The 17204-nt window shown below is 43.1% G+C and overlaps 2 protein-coding genes across 3 annotated transcripts; one reads left to right on the top strand and one right to left on the bottom strand.

Moving 5' to 3' along the window:
- The first annotated feature begins 1742 nt into the window (after positions 1 to 1742).
- On the top strand, positions 1743 to 10973 carry zbtb39 (zinc finger and BTB domain containing 39). Of its 2 annotated transcripts, none has more exons than XM_086276876.1 (4): positions 1743 to 1842; positions 4031 to 5344; positions 5562 to 5915; positions 6505 to 10973. In XM_086276876.1, the coding sequence occupies exons 2-4, from the start codon at positions 4064 to 4066 to the stop codon at positions 7480 to 7482; spliced, it is 2613 nt and encodes an 870-aa protein (XP_086133002.1). In that variant the 5' UTR covers positions 1743 to 1842; positions 4031 to 4063; the 3' UTR covers positions 7483 to 10973. The 2 variants fall into 2 exon arrangements, with proteins under 2 accessions (XP_086133002.1, XP_086133003.1); XM_086276877.1 differs by having other exon boundaries at positions 1830 to 1919.
- ackr5 (atypical chemokine receptor 5) lies at positions 10890 to 13665 on the bottom strand. The gene is made up of 2 exons (XM_086276878.1): positions 13509 to 13665; positions 10890 to 12423 (listed from the first exon to the last, which is right to left on the bottom strand). The coding sequence occupies exon 2, from the start codon at positions 12418 to 12420 to the stop codon at positions 11344 to 11346; it is 1077 nt and encodes a 358-aa protein (XP_086133004.1). The 5' UTR covers positions 12421 to 12423; positions 13509 to 13665; the 3' UTR covers positions 10890 to 11343.
- Positions 13666 to 17204: the final 3539 nt, after the last annotated feature.

Here is a 17204-nt window from a genome sequence, read left to right on the forward strand (position 1 = left end):
TTATTGTCAACCCAACAATATACAATCAAGTATACATTGGGACGAAATTTCTTCCTCCTGGATCAAAGGTGCAAATGGAAGAAATAATTTTGGGAGCCTCACCAACAAGTGACCATACTAGAAAGAGATATAAAGCTATCAAGCTTGGCTAGTAAAACGCATCTATTAATTGTTCCAGTGCTATACACTGAATAGATGCCTGCTAAAGAAGTGAATTATAAGGTATTTTGGACATTTTGATGCTTCCAACTTCGTGGGAACAGTTTGGCTGTTCCACTATGACCAAGGCCACGTGCACAAAGCATGGTCCATAAAGATATGGTTGGATGAGTATGGTGTGGAAGAACTCGATTGGACCACCCACATCAAGAACCTTTGGGATAAGCTAGAATAGAAATTGCAATTTAGGCTCTCTAGTTCAATATCAGTGTCTGACCTCACAAATACTCTTTTAGAAAGACTGGGAAATTATCCACACTCCCCTCCTGCAGTCAACAGCAGGAGTTCTATGTTTTGTGGACTAGACAGTGGTCGGGGGCATAGGCCCTGGTAGTCTAAGCCTTGGTCGACAAATCTGGCTTAAGGAAAGTCCTCGGTCATTTAGAGCAGGTCTGGGGAACTCCAGACCTCAAGAGCCGGTGTCCTGCAGATTTTAGATATCACCCTGGGCCAGCACACCTGAATCAAATGATTAGTTCATTACCAGGGCTCCGGAGAACTGCAAGACATGTTGAGGAGGTGATTTAGCCATTTAAATGAGCTGTTGGATCAAGGACATATCTAAAACCTGCAGGACACCTCCTGAATCTCCGTTGTTCCACTGAAGGAAAAAGCACCCCAGACCATTATGGTTACATCTCAGGTGGGATCTGCTTGTCGTGGCAGTAACTTTGGAAACCATCAGGACCATCAAGGTTCAATTTTTTCTCATCAGAGAATAAAACTTTCTTCGATCAATGTCCTATGTTTGGTGTTCTCTTGCAAAGTCCAAACAGTCAGTTCTGTGGCGTTCAAGGAGATGAGGTTTTTGGGGGGTTTTTTTTGAAGCCCTTCTGTCTCAGATTATATCTGATTGTTGTGGGGCTGCAGTCAGCACCAGTAAGGGTCTTAATTTGGGTCGGGGATCGCCCAGATGGACAGCCAATTGGATCCTCCGGCTCCGTGCTGGTGAAATTGTCTTGGGTCTTCCACTTAACTTTTTGTTCCATAAACCTCAGGATCATTTAGGAAATTCCAAATGACTGCCTTGCTGCGTCCCACCTCAGCAGCAATGGCGCACTTATGCAGTTTAACAACCTGACCATGTTCAAAAAGGGAAAGGTTTTTTTTGCTTTTGCCATCAGACTGCCATGGCAGTGTGACTACCTGACAGAAAATGACAATGAATCCATATTTTTGCACAGATTGGCCTTTTAAAGGCATATGGTCTTAAACTTTTGATCAGCTGTCAAAACAGCCTGTTTCAGTTTAAGTGTTGTTTTCAATAAATTGCATGATCAAAAAATGTTTTGTCTCACTCCCATTTCTTCTTGTTGCATGTTGAAGCTCAACTTGGAACCTTGTTAACATCCAACCATGCAAAATATGATTTATTTATTTATTTTTTGCCATTTTTCAAGTGGTCTTGAAACTTGATGAATTCTCCTCCCTGCAGTGACGCCTCCGGCCTGCAGGGGGCAACGCCGCTCAGCTTTGTTGACATGCGTCACCAAACTGCGACGGATGGATGGACCATAAGAGCAAAGGCTTCTAAAATGTAGAATGAGTGCCTGAGCGGTGCAGACCGAATGAAAACAAAAAGGAAAAGGGGATTTCTGAGCGCCGGCGGACACGTCTCAATGGGTGAGTGATGGTAACAGCAACGAGCGGGCCTGCGCTCACAGTAGGAGGATTATTTTTTAATAAAACCTCTGGTTTGGGTGAGTAGAGTTACCATAATGTGTCTGGATTGTCTGCGATAGAGAAAAAACTGTCTGGGATCCTCTAGCTTCTTTTTAAACTGCGGAAAATTAAGAGTAATTGTGCTTTAAACACAAAGAGCAGCAAAAACAACGCGTTAACACCGTTTAAAAAAGAAAAAAAGAAAATTTAATTTACAACATCTGTTACTGCAGAACAGTTAGATCTTGCTTCTTTATACAAAAACATAAATGCTTAAAAAATAGAATCTAAAGGAGTAAACTGTCATTTTTATAATACCTCTGTTATTTATAAAAGTGAACCTATACTGCTTTTCTTTATTTTCTGCCATGCATAAATAAAGAACATACATAAATGCTCCTGTTAAACACGGCCAAAGTTTCAAGCAATGAGAGTAATCCGTATCAGCTAAGAGCTCAGACTGCTATAAACAGTTCGTTTAAAATAACTTTTTTTTTCTATTTTTGACTCTCTGTAATGTCAGGGAAAGGGTATCCTTAATAGCCCCCCCCCCCCCCCCCTTTTCAGTTCAAACCTTCTGTTTGTAGTGAGGGGCCAATCAGAATAAGGTTTCTGTAACGAGGGAGGAGCTAAAATTCCTTCTTTCCGACAGAGAGTCCAAGATAAAAGTCAGAATGGGAGATGCATACATGTTGACTATCATGTTGAAATGTACTATGAATCATCCAACTAACTTCAGGTTTAACTTGATATGATGGTGGTTCACGTCTTATGTCACCATGGTAACTTGTGCTGCTCTGGAGCAGGTTGTGTTTAAGATAAGAGATCAACAGTAATAAAATCACAGCCTGTTGACAAACCAGTTCTCCAGAAACCATTGCTGAAAGATCCCTCAGACCTTGCATTCATAACCCCCGGTTTGTTCGATCACAATGGGGGCTTTATTTACCTGTTCCCATGGCGAATCATGGTATCAGAGTGCAATTAATGGATTTCTTTCATTACTTCCTCATACAGCTTACCTCAGAGTGGATCGGAGAAGACTGAACCGATTCTAAATCTGAAAACTCAGAATTTAGATTTAAACTGTTGTTAAACCTGTTTTATAAAAACTGGAGTGAAAAACTGGTTGCCACATACTGGACTGCTTTTTGACAGCCACTTTACATATTTTATCATGCAGTAACACATTTTATCTATATAGAATAGAATAGAATAGAATTCAACTTTATTGTCATTGCACATGCACAGGTACAGGGCAACGAAATGCAGTTTGCATCCATCCAGAAGTGCTTTAGTGATATAGATATATTACAATATATATTAGCAATAATATAGATATGTGAGTATATTACAGAAATGGGTCTATTATGGTATGTTATAATGTACACGGTATGAAGTATGTTGTGAATATTCTATAACTATAAGTATGTACAGGCTGTAGTGAGTACAAGCTATGTACAGGATATGAACAGGATATAAATATGAAAAACTATACAGAATATGAAATAAATAACTTTACAGAAATCTGGGATATACAGCTATACAGAAATGGGAACTATGCAAGTTGTAAACAGTTGTAGGATTAAAGATTATCGAATGTACAGAATGATTATTTACACAGAGCTATACAGTAGTGCAGTTAAGATAAGTGAGGGTGTAGATAGTTTCTACAGAGGCTGTATAAAGTGCTAGTGGTTGTGAGTGGTGGTTCAGTCCATGTTATTATTGTGTTTGAGGGTACAGTTGTCCATTGTGGGGGTGTGTATGTTCAGTCCATGAGTTTAACGTGGGTCAGATGTCAGGAGGCAGAGTTCAGGAGTCTGACAGCTGTGGGGAAGAAGCTGTTCCGGTACCTGGTGGTCTTAGTCCGGAGGCTCCTGTGGCGCCTCCCAGAGGGCAGGAGGGTGAAGAGTCCATGTGATGGGCGACTGGGGTCTTTGATGATTTTCCCAGCCCTTTTCAGACACCGCTATATTTAACAACTGGATTATCACGCTGTTTTTGTTGTTTGTTTGTGTCTTTTCACTGCATCAGCGTATGAATACATTTTCATTAGTGATCCATCTACCACCAAAAGATGGATGACTAATCACCGAATATTTGTCCCCTGTACTGCTCTGATGATTCTGCATTTCCTTCCCTGCAGTTGGATTGTAGTGCATTAGGAGCTGCGGCAGGGATGAGGATCCGGCTGCAGTGTCCCGGCCACGCTGCCAGCCTTCTCTCTGAGCTTAACCGTTGCCGCCAATCACGTCAGTACTGTGATGTGTTCCTGCAAGTTGGCAACCGGACATTCGCAGCCCACCGTGCAGTGCTGGCCTGCGCCGGGACGTACTTTCGCAACTTGTTCACCAGAACTCCCACCGCGTCCAGCGCCGCCTTCTCTTTGGAGTTTATCTCCCCAGCTAACTTTGAGAAAGTGCTGACATTTGTCTACACCGGGGAGATAGTGACTGATCTCATAGATGTCGGGGTCCTGTACGAGCTGGCCGAGCGGCTCGGGGTCAGTGAACTGGTGAAGGCTTGTCACGCTACCTTCCCTGACCTGCAGGCTTCTGTGTCTGCAAACTGCAATGTCAGCAGTCCCGGTGATGTCACCCTGGACTCCAGCATGGTGGCCGCTCCACCCACAGTGGTTGCAGTTAGTGCAGCTTCTGTGCCGTCTGTGTGCTCCTCCACCGCCTCCTGCTCCTCTCTGTCGTCATCGGCTGGCCCGTCTGCTGCCCCGACTCCTGCTGCTGCTCCCTCCCCTCTTTTCCAAATCAGGATGGGCAGGTCAGGCCGCGAAGTTCAAGCCGGGCCTCTGTCTCTGGACCTAAAGGCAGAAGATGTCCAGTCACATATCGGCTACGGGCAGATGGGAGCAGATCATCAGTTACCAGGAGGACCGCCTTTAACCACCAGCACCAGCAGCCTTTCCCTTCAGGCTGACGGCTTGCAGCCTGTGGGACCTGTGCTCCAGCTGAAGACCGAACACGGGCTGAACGATGGGGAGGCGGGAGGCTGCTGTGAGGACGGTGACACAGATGGTCAAATGGTTTCTGAGAGCGCGGGCGACTCTTTGTCCCGGAGCAGCAACCCTGTTACGTCTGAGTCTTGCTCCCTCCCTGACTCTTCAGCTCAGCTTGGCGCTGAAGCCTGCGCCCCGACATCATCCTCAGGAGAGTCTCCAGGCAGCCTTCAGGTGGCAGCGGTGGAAGGTGGCGTCGTCGACGTGCAGCAGGACAGCAGGCTGATGTTTGGGGAAGTGGAGGAAGGAGACACTGAGGAGGAGAGGGAGGCTCTACAAGGTAATGGAGCAGTGGAGGGAACAGAGGAAGAGCAATGGAGACAGTTGGCAGGAGAGATCATCGAGCTGAGCGATGATGAGAACTTCATGGAGGAGGGAGAGGAGGAGGACGAGGATGAAGATGACCTTGTGTGTGTGGAGAATGGAGATGGAGGGAATGCGAGTAGCCAGGTAATGTTTCTGTTTGTGAGCAGTAGAGTAGTTCATGTAAAAAGTCATTCTGTATAAAATCAAATCAGCTGAAGTTCTGTAATGTTTGTATTTCTAATGAAGCGACCAAGATTTGACATCGTGCTCTGAACGTTTTCTGAGCTACAGACCTTCAGAGGACACAGGGATGGGTCGTATTTTTTTTCCACATAGGAAATAATGGTCTTTGCTCCTCCAGGTGACAGGAAGCACGGTGACATGTAAAGCTTGCACAGTGGCACTCCCAGCAGATCCAGCTGCCATCAGAAGACACGGTGAGACGCACCTGACGGAGCTGGGGCTCTGCAGGGTGTGCGGAGCCTCTTTTCCAGACCGTGCTGCGGGCATCGCCCACTCCTTCACCCATGTGGGAGTGCAGCTCTTCACCTGTGACATGTGCCACTTGCAGTTCTGCAGTCAAAAGAAACTGCTGCGGCACCACCGCCAGACAGCATCCAGTTACACCATCCCACAGGGGGCGCTGACCAACAGCAGCCACAGCCAAGAGCTGCAGTGTGCTGTATGCACCAAATCCCTCAGCAAGGACTTCCAGGTTAGTGGATATTTATGGAGTGTTTTTGGCATACGTCAGACACTTTAAACGATTGCTTGATACATAAATGGCTCCATATGTAAACAGACACTATTTAGTTATGATAAATGCGGACTTGATTTTTACATTAATCGTTAAGAAATTACAGCCATTTCTATCTCCATGAACTGAAATGAAGTCGGGCAGTTCATTAAAAAGCGGTTCTTTTGTTTTATTCACAAATTATTAAGATAAAAAGCCCCAAATGTTGCGTTGGCCTTTGTAGGCTCTTTCTGTGAGCCACAACATGCTGTCGAGCTCTCGTTCATTAAACTGTGTCATGAATGAGCTCACTGTGGTTCACTTTAAGGTTAACTGAAGCGTTTACTTTGTAAATAACGCAAGGACCAGGTGTGTCTAAGAAGCACAAAAGTGAGACTTGAGTTCACAGTGAAACCCACAGGAAGTCTGATGTTTGTATGAACAATGCCTGACAACCGGTTTGGTGGCAAACATGAGCAGGAAATAAGAATGAGGAGTCCCCCTGCTACACACCTGCTTCCTCAGTGAGGCTCCTCAACTTTTAGTTTTGTGTTTCTCTCCTCCTCAGACTCTCAAAGACCACCTGCTGAGCCACGTGTGCCCCCAGAGCCTGAGCTGTGGCGTGTGTCACCTCCCCCAGCTGTCCCTGTGCTCCCTACTGTGGCACGCCCTCGCCCACCTCTCCCTGCCCGTCTTCACCTGCCCGCACTGCGCCCGCTGCTTTGTAGAGCGCGCCCTGCTGGACAGACACATGGCTGTGCACGCTGAGGAGGCGGCAGCTAAGGAGAGAGAGCAGTCGGCGCTGAGGGCTTACGGAGTCAAAGCAGATGGAGGTGGCAGTGGAGGAGGAGCGGAGGAGCTGCATTGCTTCCTGTGCCCGCAGACGTTTCGCTCGTCCTCTGCGTTTCAGTACCACCTCAGTCTGCACACCAGCGACTCCACGGGGAGCGGAGGAACCGCTGGCGGCCAGGGGTGGTTAGGGAAACGTAAAGCGGATCAGTCTCTGGAGTGCCCGCCGTCTTCCTGCTCCTCCTCCTCGTCACGGGACGTCAGCGGGCTCGTTAAAATGAGCAACTTCGGTTTGGGTTTGGGAATGGGCATCAGCGTGTCAGACAAGTTTTTTCAAGGGCCGATGCACGGCGTGTCCTCTGGAGTCCTGACGAACGGAAGCTCCAGTCAGGACAGCGGTGTCGGACCTGCAGGGGTGCGTGGGAAGTGGTACCGGTGTCGCTACTGTGGTAAACGTTTCGCTCACTCGGGGGAGTTCACCTACCACCTCCGTATCCACACCGGGGAGAAACCCTACCAGTGTAAAGTGTGTCTGCGCTTCTTCAGGGGGCGCTCCACCATGATCTGCCACCTGAAGACGCACGCCGGCGCCCTGATGTACCGCTGCACCGTCTGCGGCCTTTACTTCTCCACGCTGAAGCTGGTGTCGTCACACATGGAGCTCCACAAGGACCACTTACCGCCGGACTTCAACATCGAGCAGACCTTCATGTACAATGATCACTCTAAAGAACCGCTGCCCACTGTGGACACCTGATCAGCTCCTCGTTTCCTCCCTGATGCCTCCTCTGTGTCTGGTTGTCGTGGACCACAAGCTGCTGATAGTAGACTAGAGCTTTAGCTAACTGATGCACCAACATCAGTTAGCACCTATCAACAGATAGGACATTTACTGATGACTCATGCACATCTGTCTTGTTACATCAATTTAATGCCGGCTAACTGTTTAAAAAAAAGTCAGAAGCGCTAGAAGTTTCCATTCTTGTTTTTATTTGGAGGATTTTTTTCATTTCCTGGCACAAGATGCTTTGGCTGAAATATTATTATAAACACTGTTATTAGCCCAGTGCAGTGATTTTTCTAATGTTTTTAGTTAATCACGTAGTCTCTAAATTATTGTAAAAGATCTCAGTATTGCTTATTTTGTCCAGCTAACTTTCTCAAACACACAAATGGAACCAGAACTACATAAGAACAAAACCTAAAAACTCTAAAACTAGCCATTACTATGGATTAAAGATGGACGATTCTCCTACTAAAGACCATTTGCACTGGTCAGATTCTTGACTGAGTCTGTTTAAAAAAACAAAAAAAAAAAGTAGCATCATCAAAATGATTGTCTTAATATGTGATTGTAATTACAGTGTAATTACACTGCAATTACTTCAATGTAGAAAAGTAGACAAACACGAAATATTTTCATAAATGTATTATTTTCTTTCCACAGTGTTTTAAAGCATTGATTCCCAAACAGAGAGCGGTACGAGTCACACTGAGGGGCACGTAGCAGGTTTTTGAGGGGCTCTGGGGTTTCACGTAATAATGACATCGCGATTTGAGCGGTGTCTTCTTTGTGTAAGTCCAAATTTTACTTAAATGAATTTAGAAAAAAAATTAGAAATTACAAATCGATAATAGAAAAGCTGTCTGCACTAACACAACAACAACTAGTTAATTCAAAACAGTTCACTTAAGATGTATTTATGTAGCAGTAAGTGCCTTTTATTGTAAGGTAAAGCCTTTTAAAATCTTAGTTAAAATAGCTGAACATAGTGCATGAAAAGGCTAAAATATGGTTGTATTACATTAATAAATTATCAGTATATACGACTACGATTATTTGAGCTAAAATGATGACAATAGTTTTAATAAAAATGCTACGGGTAAATGTAAAAAGTGCAAAACTGGCCTCAAAAACTGTCAACTCTTGCTGGAAGTGCACACTAACTGACTGATAACTGTATAAAATGAATTTTTAACACTATTTAAACTTGACTAAAACAAAATGAACAGTTTTTGGAGTATTATGGGTGTGTGTGTAAGTTAGCACCCAGTACAGGAGTCCAGTCAGCACATAAATGAGTCTCCCCAACAACTTTAACAGAGAAGGCTGCTACTTTGGGAGTAAAACAGCTGGAAGAATCATCTCCCTAGACTTTTAATTAACAAAGTCTTCCCAGCTACCTCACCCCCACTGGCCAACTCCATCCCCCCTTTCTCATTTCTTAGTTTCTACATCCTTGCATCCTCTCCTTCCGTCTGGTCCCTTCCACCAGAGATCCAAGCAGAGGAGAGAGGAGTCAAGGCAACAAGGATAAAGTCAGCTGCAGTATCTATTGGTTGTGTTCGTGATGTGTGTTGTAAATGGCGACTGATTCCCTAAAATCCAATACATGTGAAGAATTTTTTTTGAGTTTTAGTAAATATGTAAAAAAAAAAAAAAAGTGGGGACACTTTTAATCATTCACAATATAAGTATGAGAAGATATACCCTTTTTGAGCCGTAAAGGGCAGAAATTCCATCCCTCAGTGGCTTATCCAGGTCCAGGTTGCAGGTGCAGCACTCTAAGCAGATATACTCAGATTTCCCTGTTCTCAGCCGTCTCCTCCAGCTCATCCTGGGAGACACTGACGTGGAGGAGTCGTCCCTCCCTAATGACCAAGCTCCTCACCCAGACACCTGTTAGAAGCAGCCTATTTCAGTCATTAGCCAGAGCTTCTGGCCATAGATGTGGTTAGTAATGTAAAACTGTATGGTTGAAACCATCCCTGTGCAAACTGGAGGTTCATTGCTTGAAGCGAGTCATCGCAGTGATGCTCCTATGCTGACAGGCACATTTCTGCAGGAGGATGCAACCCTGCTGCTTACAGCTGGTTTTTGAGGAGATCTTCCCCCCCCCTTAAAAAGGCCTCCGAGAACTCTAGCATCAACCTCTCTTTTTTTTCTCTTTTCTTTTTTTGATATAGGCCAGAAAATAAATTTTTAAAGCTGGGAATCACTGTTTTAAAACACAAAATTAGTATTTTTATAGAATAGAAGTAAAGAAATAGATTATTTTTCACTTACATCTGATTATTTCTGTATCTGTTGATCGACTGAGCGTTTACCTGGATTTTTATAATGCGGTCGCCATATTTTTTTCTGTTAGATGCCGTTCAAACTGCAGGTTTGGTGTGTTTGAACTAAGATAAGAAGAAGCCACTTGGTGGCAGTGTATCCTGATGTTAGCAGGTGAAAGAAGGCAGCTGTATTATGCAGCAGATTTTATCTACTGTAATATCAGGATAGGTTTTTGATGTCAGTGATTGTAATTACAGAGTAATTACACTGATTGCATATTGAAGTAGCATGCCGTTTGTAGCATACTAATTCTATTTGCAGTCACGGTTTTAAAACCCTACAATTTTATTTAGTCTGTTCTTATGGTGCATGTTTCACTCAGATAAAACAAATCCACAGTAGAGAATATTTTTGTCTTTGAAACATAATGGTGTGCGTTTGAACTTACACAGACTAATTCCATTTTAAACACAAGCTATACTGACTTGTTTAGAGCGTGTGACGTATGTTGTGCTGTAGAAATGTGACATTGAAGTGCCCATTTACACATTTCTGTGCGATTTTTGTGTCTTACCTCATATTTATGACAACAACTATTTATTATTTTTATGCCTTTCGTTGTCTATTTCTAAAGCTAAATATGTTTATATGTTTTTTTTTTTAATATTGTTTTTGCAATAAATGCCTCTAGGAAGACTGTTATCACCTCTGAATTATTGTTATTTTTTTATCTGTTGGATGAGCTGCTCCATCATCAGAAATTCAGTGATGAATCTGCAGAAATCTGCTTCCCCTGTTTCCAGCAGCTCAGACCTTTGCCCTTGCAAAGCCTGGTCTCTTCCTGTTATTGTGCCGTTTGTGGACACACAGCCCCCGCTTCTTTTTTCCCCCCCTGCCTTCTTATTGTTTAACCTGTTGAACATGAAACATTCCAGAAACGGAAGTAAATGTAATAAAGATGAGCAGAAAGGACAAGCCATCTGCAAGAAAGGCAAATTTCCTTGTTAAAATAAACAAGTTTCCAAATGAGTGGCTGTGCTTTGTCATCATCAAATCATCTTACAAAAGCCAACTCAGCTTTTCCAGCTTGGATCGAAACCACCAGCGTTTAAGGGAGTTTTATTGTTTTTTTGTTTTGTTTTGTTTTTTTACAGGTATGACTACATCAGCATCCAGATAAATAAGCATTTAGTAACATTAAGCTTTGATTTTATGCAATTAAACAGTTACATTTTCACATTTGCATTTGTGTATACTGATATGAGGATTTCTCCTGTGGGGCACTGCAGCACATTTTGTTGACACGAATTCCTGGAACATTCACTGTGCCATGAGTTCCAGTGTGAGTTGAGCAGCTTTGCAGGAAGACATCAAACATTTCCTGCCCTCCTGTGTGTGAAACTGATCAGGTACATGCTTAACAAAACAGGAAGTGGACTATGAGAGGAAGGTATGAGCCCGATCGATGCCTGTGATACTTGGAAGCAACAGGGCTGAATTTAGTTCGGTCAAATATACCGCGACTGGAGCTTACTTGATCCTTAGCTCAGCTTCATCTTATGATCCAACATCAGAATGGCTGGTGCTGGCGTTACTCCGCTTTCCCAGGTCTGTACCGCCCTCATTTGCAGTTTTGGCGTTGGCTCTGGGTCCCACCTGTTCTGCAGTCCCCTCTCTGGGAATGTAGTTCAACATGGTGTTGATCAGGTTGTTCCGAAAGCTCTTGCTGAGGAAGTTGTAGAGGAAGGGGTTGGCAACACAGTGCAAAAGCGAAATGGTCTGCACCACGCTGAAAGAAAAGTAGAGCACTTCCACCGTGTTGCAGCTGAATACATAGGGCTCAAGGTCGTCTATTATCATCAAGAACATGACCAAGTGGTAGGGGAGCCAGCATATTACAAACACAAGGGAGTATACGTGCACCAGCCAAACATCCCGTCGGTTCTGCACATCCGTCGCCCTGTTGGCTGTACGAGCAATCAGCACATTGCAGGTAATGATGACAGCAGCGGGGACCAGGAACTGGAAAACCAGGCACAAGAAAGACACAGTGACGAACCATTCGGTGTAGTTGTATTCAGGCAGCATGTAACAACCTGGCTCTTCCCACTCCAGAAGATTCACATGGACGTTCTCTAACAGAGCCAGAAACAAGGAGAGCCCCCAGAGGCCCCCACAGACCACCCACCGCTTCCGGCCTCCCGCAGGGAAGAAGCTTGACGATGACGGTCTTGACAGTGAGAAATAGCGTTCGAGGGTCATGAAGGCCAGGAAGAAGGAGCTGCTGTAGAAGTTGATCACGTAGATGAGGTGGGTGACCTTGCAGAGGAAGCGACCCCACAGCCAGACCTGGTCCATGGTCACCTCCATCATGAAGAAAGGAAGGATCACAATCACCATCAGGTCCGACAGGCTCACGTTGATGATGCAGAAGAGGACCGCATTGGAGGAATGCCTTCGGCGCCAGTTGACCCAGACGACCAGCGTGTTCTCCATCAGGCCCACCATGAAGATGAAAAGGTACATCAGGAAGAGGGCGATGCGCCGGGAGTTCGTGTTGAGCTGGAGGGTGCATTCGAAGACGAACCATGGCGTGCCGTTCAAGTAGTCAAGCGAGTGGTTGAAAATGGTCATGTTCTGGAGTGAAAAAGCAAAGGAAAGCGTTTCATATCCTGACAGGGTTTAAATTTATTTTGAGGTTAATCTGATTATGTTTTAAGACGTTGCATAAGAGGGGCACAGGAGGAGGAGGAGGTGGTTTACTCAAAATGTTTTTGAGAGGTGAATACAAAAAGCCCAGCAGGTTATTAGAAAACTATTTCACAACCTACAGTGTTCAGTTCAGAGCAGGAGTGCCTCGCGTTGAGGTGAATGCAAGCATGGATATGTTTAGAATTCAGATTTATAGCATGTTTTTCATTCACAACGCTCCACATATATAACTCTGCACATCTAAAACACAGACGGTTTCCATTCCAAGCATTCTTCTTTCTCACTAAGCTGAAACGAAGTCAAAAACTCAGAAACACTCATGCTATGTACAATAAAAACCATGAAATAGATCTTTCTGCAAGAAGTGTTGCACAAGTTTTGACACCTTTAGATTTTATCCTCACCTCCATGCATCTTGGAGGAAGGTGAATTTGTCCACAGTGCCTTTACTTTACTATTCTCATCCAAATCAGCCTCCCACATTTCCCCAAATTGCAACCTGAAACTACTGACAAGCTTGCCTTTACACCAACAGAAAATGCCCAATTAATAGCTTATTTTTCCTGGAGATGATTTCAACAGATTCAACTTTGCACGTCTATAACAGTGAAAAAGAAAAAAAAGTGCTTTTCATTTCACACATTCTTCTATCTAAAAAAAATCCAAAGAGGTCAAAACTCCAGAAACTTGCATAAATAAATCAACACAATCTGAAACACGCTGGTAAAGCATTACACAACAGAGTGTTGCTGGATCTCTGACCTCTTCAGACTTGCAAGTGTCAGATTTTGAAGCCTCCAATCTCTTCAAAATCACCTACACCTAAATGCAACCTAACAACTGACGATCTCTATCTATATTTCTGTGTAAAAATATATTTCTATGTAAAAACAATAACATGATTTTCCACACCTGACAACAGATAGATGTATAAAGTGTTTCCCTTTAAGATCTAGACTAAAGGTAAAGTGGGGTTTAACAACCTTGAAAATGACTGAGTTTTCTCGTACCTCAGTGGCGGTGGCAGCGTACACAGGAGCTGAATGGGGAAGGTCGCTCCTGAGACCTTATCGTCTAGTGGAGAATCTTCTGTGTGAAGTCTGCAGATGGGAGATGTGCCTTTTCAGCTCTGCTGCTCAGGACTATGTGGGCAATCGAACAGGAGTTTCTACCCTCCCATTTCCCATAAACAAACACACACACACATACAGCTATGGCATCCTCAGTGAGCACTGAGTAGGACAACTGAAGTACAGAGACAGCCACAAAGCTAGTGATACAATAATTTAAATAAAGAAATAATGTATTGCGCATGAATAGAGAAGTTATATAAGGAGGATTTCCAAAAGTAATTATTGCTAGAAATGTGCAATAATGAAACTCAAGTTTCTCAGCGACCCAAGTTCCCTTTGTAAAGTTCACGCCCTCGACAAATCACAGCTGTCTTCCATTCAAGTAAACCCATATAAGTATATAAAAATGAGAATTCAATGTACAGTTTTAATCTAAAAAAATTCAAATTTGCTGTTGAAAGCTGATTGTTATTAAATTACATAAAAAAAAACAGATTAAGCTGTGAATAATGCAAAGGTTCTACTAGTAGAATAAAAGTGGGTTCTATTAAACCCCTTTTAATTAAAGTTGGATGTCTGCACCTGAATCACATCGTGTCTGTCTGATTTGAGATCCACTGTGGTGGTGTACAGGGGCGAAATTGCAAAACATAATGCATCATTGTTCAAATATTATGGGCTTACCACTGGTAGTTTAAAGGCTGTTCTGTAAGAGAGAATAACTGTAATTCTCCCCCTGAAGGGAGAACGTAATCGGTTCTGGTTGCTTGTCTGTCTGTCCAGCATCCATAGTTTCTTTTTAGATATGTTTTTATGTTGTGTGATAGTAGATTGGATTAAAGTCGCACCAAATGTGAAAAAAATCAATTAAAACATTTTATTACCCACAAATTTTTATGAAAAACTTACTTTACTTCACAACAATATACTAAGCCTCCGGGGATATGAGTACCCAGGTTGGCTAAGTATTTAACCTCGACCTTTATTGTTAGTACCCAAGGTCAAAGTTGACAGTGGAAAAAAAATGTCAAAAAGAACCATATGAAGATGCACGTAGAGAGCTGCACAACACGCTTTTTTATTTTTTCAATGAGACACAATGAAAATGAAATGATGCCATAAAGTTTTTACAGCTCATAGAAGCCAAAGATTTCGGCCAATTCTGCCCCAAACACATGGGTAAAGATAATAAAATACACCATTTTAGTATGTAATGCTTCAGGACCATAGGTCAAAGGTCAGACATCAGCTTGCAGGTAGCATCTGGGTTACCTCGAATTTGATAAGCTGTCATAAGATAATAATAAATCATCATATATATGTTGTATTACACATAACAGTACTACAATGTTGCAGTAAAGTCTGGTTATTTTGCTACAGTAGACCAATGATGGTGCAATGTCGCAGCTGATAATGTTTCTAACATTTCAACATCTCCTTTATTTTCATGGTCTGAGATTCTTTGGGCTCATTTCAAGTTTTCCGTTTATTTTTGAGTTTTTAAGTCTGGTTTTCTTTGTTAACTCTTCAAGTTTGGATTATTATTGTATGTTGAGTTTTTGTTGACTTGTTTCTGGAATCATTTTTGTTTTGTTTGAATTGTTTTTGTGTCTAGTCTCTGTGCTTTCTTGTTGTCAAGTCCCTGTGTTTGTATTAGACATTTGTTTCCCTGTTTGAATCCTTTCTGTTCGGTTTCATTTTGTCAGTCATGTGTCTCATGTACTCCGGCTTCTTGTCTTCTTACCTTGATTAAGTTCAGGTGTGTTTTGCTCCCCATGCGTTTCCACTGCCCCTGATTAGTCTATTTGTGTGTATATGTATACATGGTCTCAATTTCCTTTTATCCTTCGTCTAAGCATTTATTTATCTTGCCTGTGTTTGTTCCTTTGTATGCATCATGCTCCAGTTTCCAAGTTTGGATTTTGTTTCTTTTAGACTTCTTACAAACTTTAGACTCCTAACAAAGAGCTCAGATTTTTATTTACCTGTCTGTCTGCAAGTCCTGCATCGTTTTATGCATTTGGAATAATGTCCTTCAACATAAAATTGTGAAGAATATGTCATTATATAGAATATATAATATAACCAAAAGAAATCGCTATGCACAAGAAACAAGGACAAAAGTTAGTATTGGATGCCTGTTATTTAGAATGGTCACGATTCGTTTTTTACCAGCTGGAAGGGAAGCAAGGACGGAGGACTCAAGGTGGATTCAAGCTGCTCTGCAATGGTGTAGACCAGGAGTGTTAAACTCCAGTCCTCGAGGGCCGGTGTCCTGAAACATTTCCATGTGTCCCTGCTGCAACACACCTGCATAAATTAGTAGTTCATAGTAGAACCTGACTGTATCCTTAGATGGGAACCCCTAACCCTACTGAGGTAAATGTAAGGATTTAGAAAACCCTTCTAAAAGTAGTTTTATTGCACCATGTTCAATAAATCATGAGCTGCTGTGACATGAATCAAATGGGCAAAATGCCACCTCAGCATTCAGTCAAATTCTAGAGTTTTGCTAATGACCTGCTAATTTTATTCATGTGTGTTGCAGCAGGGACACATGGAAAAGTTTCAGGACACCGGCCCTTGAGGATTGGAGTTTAACACCAGTGGTGTAGACAGAGAAATGGAATAACCCTAACCTTGAAGGAATGGCATGAGAATAGTGTTGTGGAGATGAAGAGGGTGTCAGAAAAGAATGAGTTTAAAGCTAGAAACTGAAGTGTTACGTTAAATGTTGTCAGTCCCTATGCCCCACAGGTTGGATGTCAGAAGTGAAAGACAAACTCTGGAGGAAGTTGGATGAAGTGAGTGTCCAGAGGTAAGACAGCACACTTCAATGTACATGTACATGAAGGGAACGGCGGCGGTGTTGGTTCGGTCTGATGTTAAGGATATAAATGGTTTCGTGAAAATCATGGAAATGGCTGTGGTGAAGACAGAGTGGAGGCAGGGACACACAGATTGACTGAATGCCTTGTGTATTTCAGCAAGACAATGCTAGACTACATGTAGAGCATACTTTTGTAGTAGAAGACTGCTGAACTGGCCTTCCAGCAATAATCAAAAAATACAACAAAGTCGAGCAGGCAGAATCTTGTTCAACAGCCTTGGCTTAAGTGGTTAAAAGGTTTGCAGTGACTGAGTGATGGAGGGGGAGGATGCATTTGTTAGTTATCTCACATGATCCTGTAAGTATGATGCCAGTAAGAAGAAATAGTATAAAGAGAAATAGTATAAAGAGGGCCCACATAGCAGAGAACAATGCCAGGAAGCCGTACTCTGTGCTGCGATTTGCCGAGTGTAGAGCAAGGTGGGAGCCCTGGGCCACCCCAGCCTCACTGAGGAAGGAGGCTCTTTAATCTAGAGAAGCACACATCCTCATCATCACAACATTTTAACACTCTTAAAAGCGAGCTTGGCTTCATCTCTGTGGTTATGCATCAGGTGATTTAATGACTGAAGTACTGGGACAAAAGAAAGTTAAGATTGGTCTTGAGGGATGGTGGAGGACAGTGCACGTGATGAGTGAGCCCGGATAAGCCATGGCCTCACAGTTGGGGCTAAACCAAGGTCAGCAATATATGGGGAGAATGCAGGAAGGTTTGTTTTGGCCACGATTCACACTGATTAATG

The sequence above is a fragment of the Aulonocara sp. 'chitande type north' Nkhata Bay genome, linkage group LG20, assembly GCF_057382095.1.
Source record: "Aulonocara sp. 'chitande type north' Nkhata Bay isolate Kocher_YH1m ecotype deep benthic linkage group LG20, A_spYH_male_GT1.1, whole genome shotgun sequence".
Classification (NCBI taxonomy): Eukaryota; Metazoa; Chordata; class Actinopteri; order Cichliformes; family Cichlidae; genus Aulonocara; species Aulonocara sp. 'chitande type north' Nkhata Bay.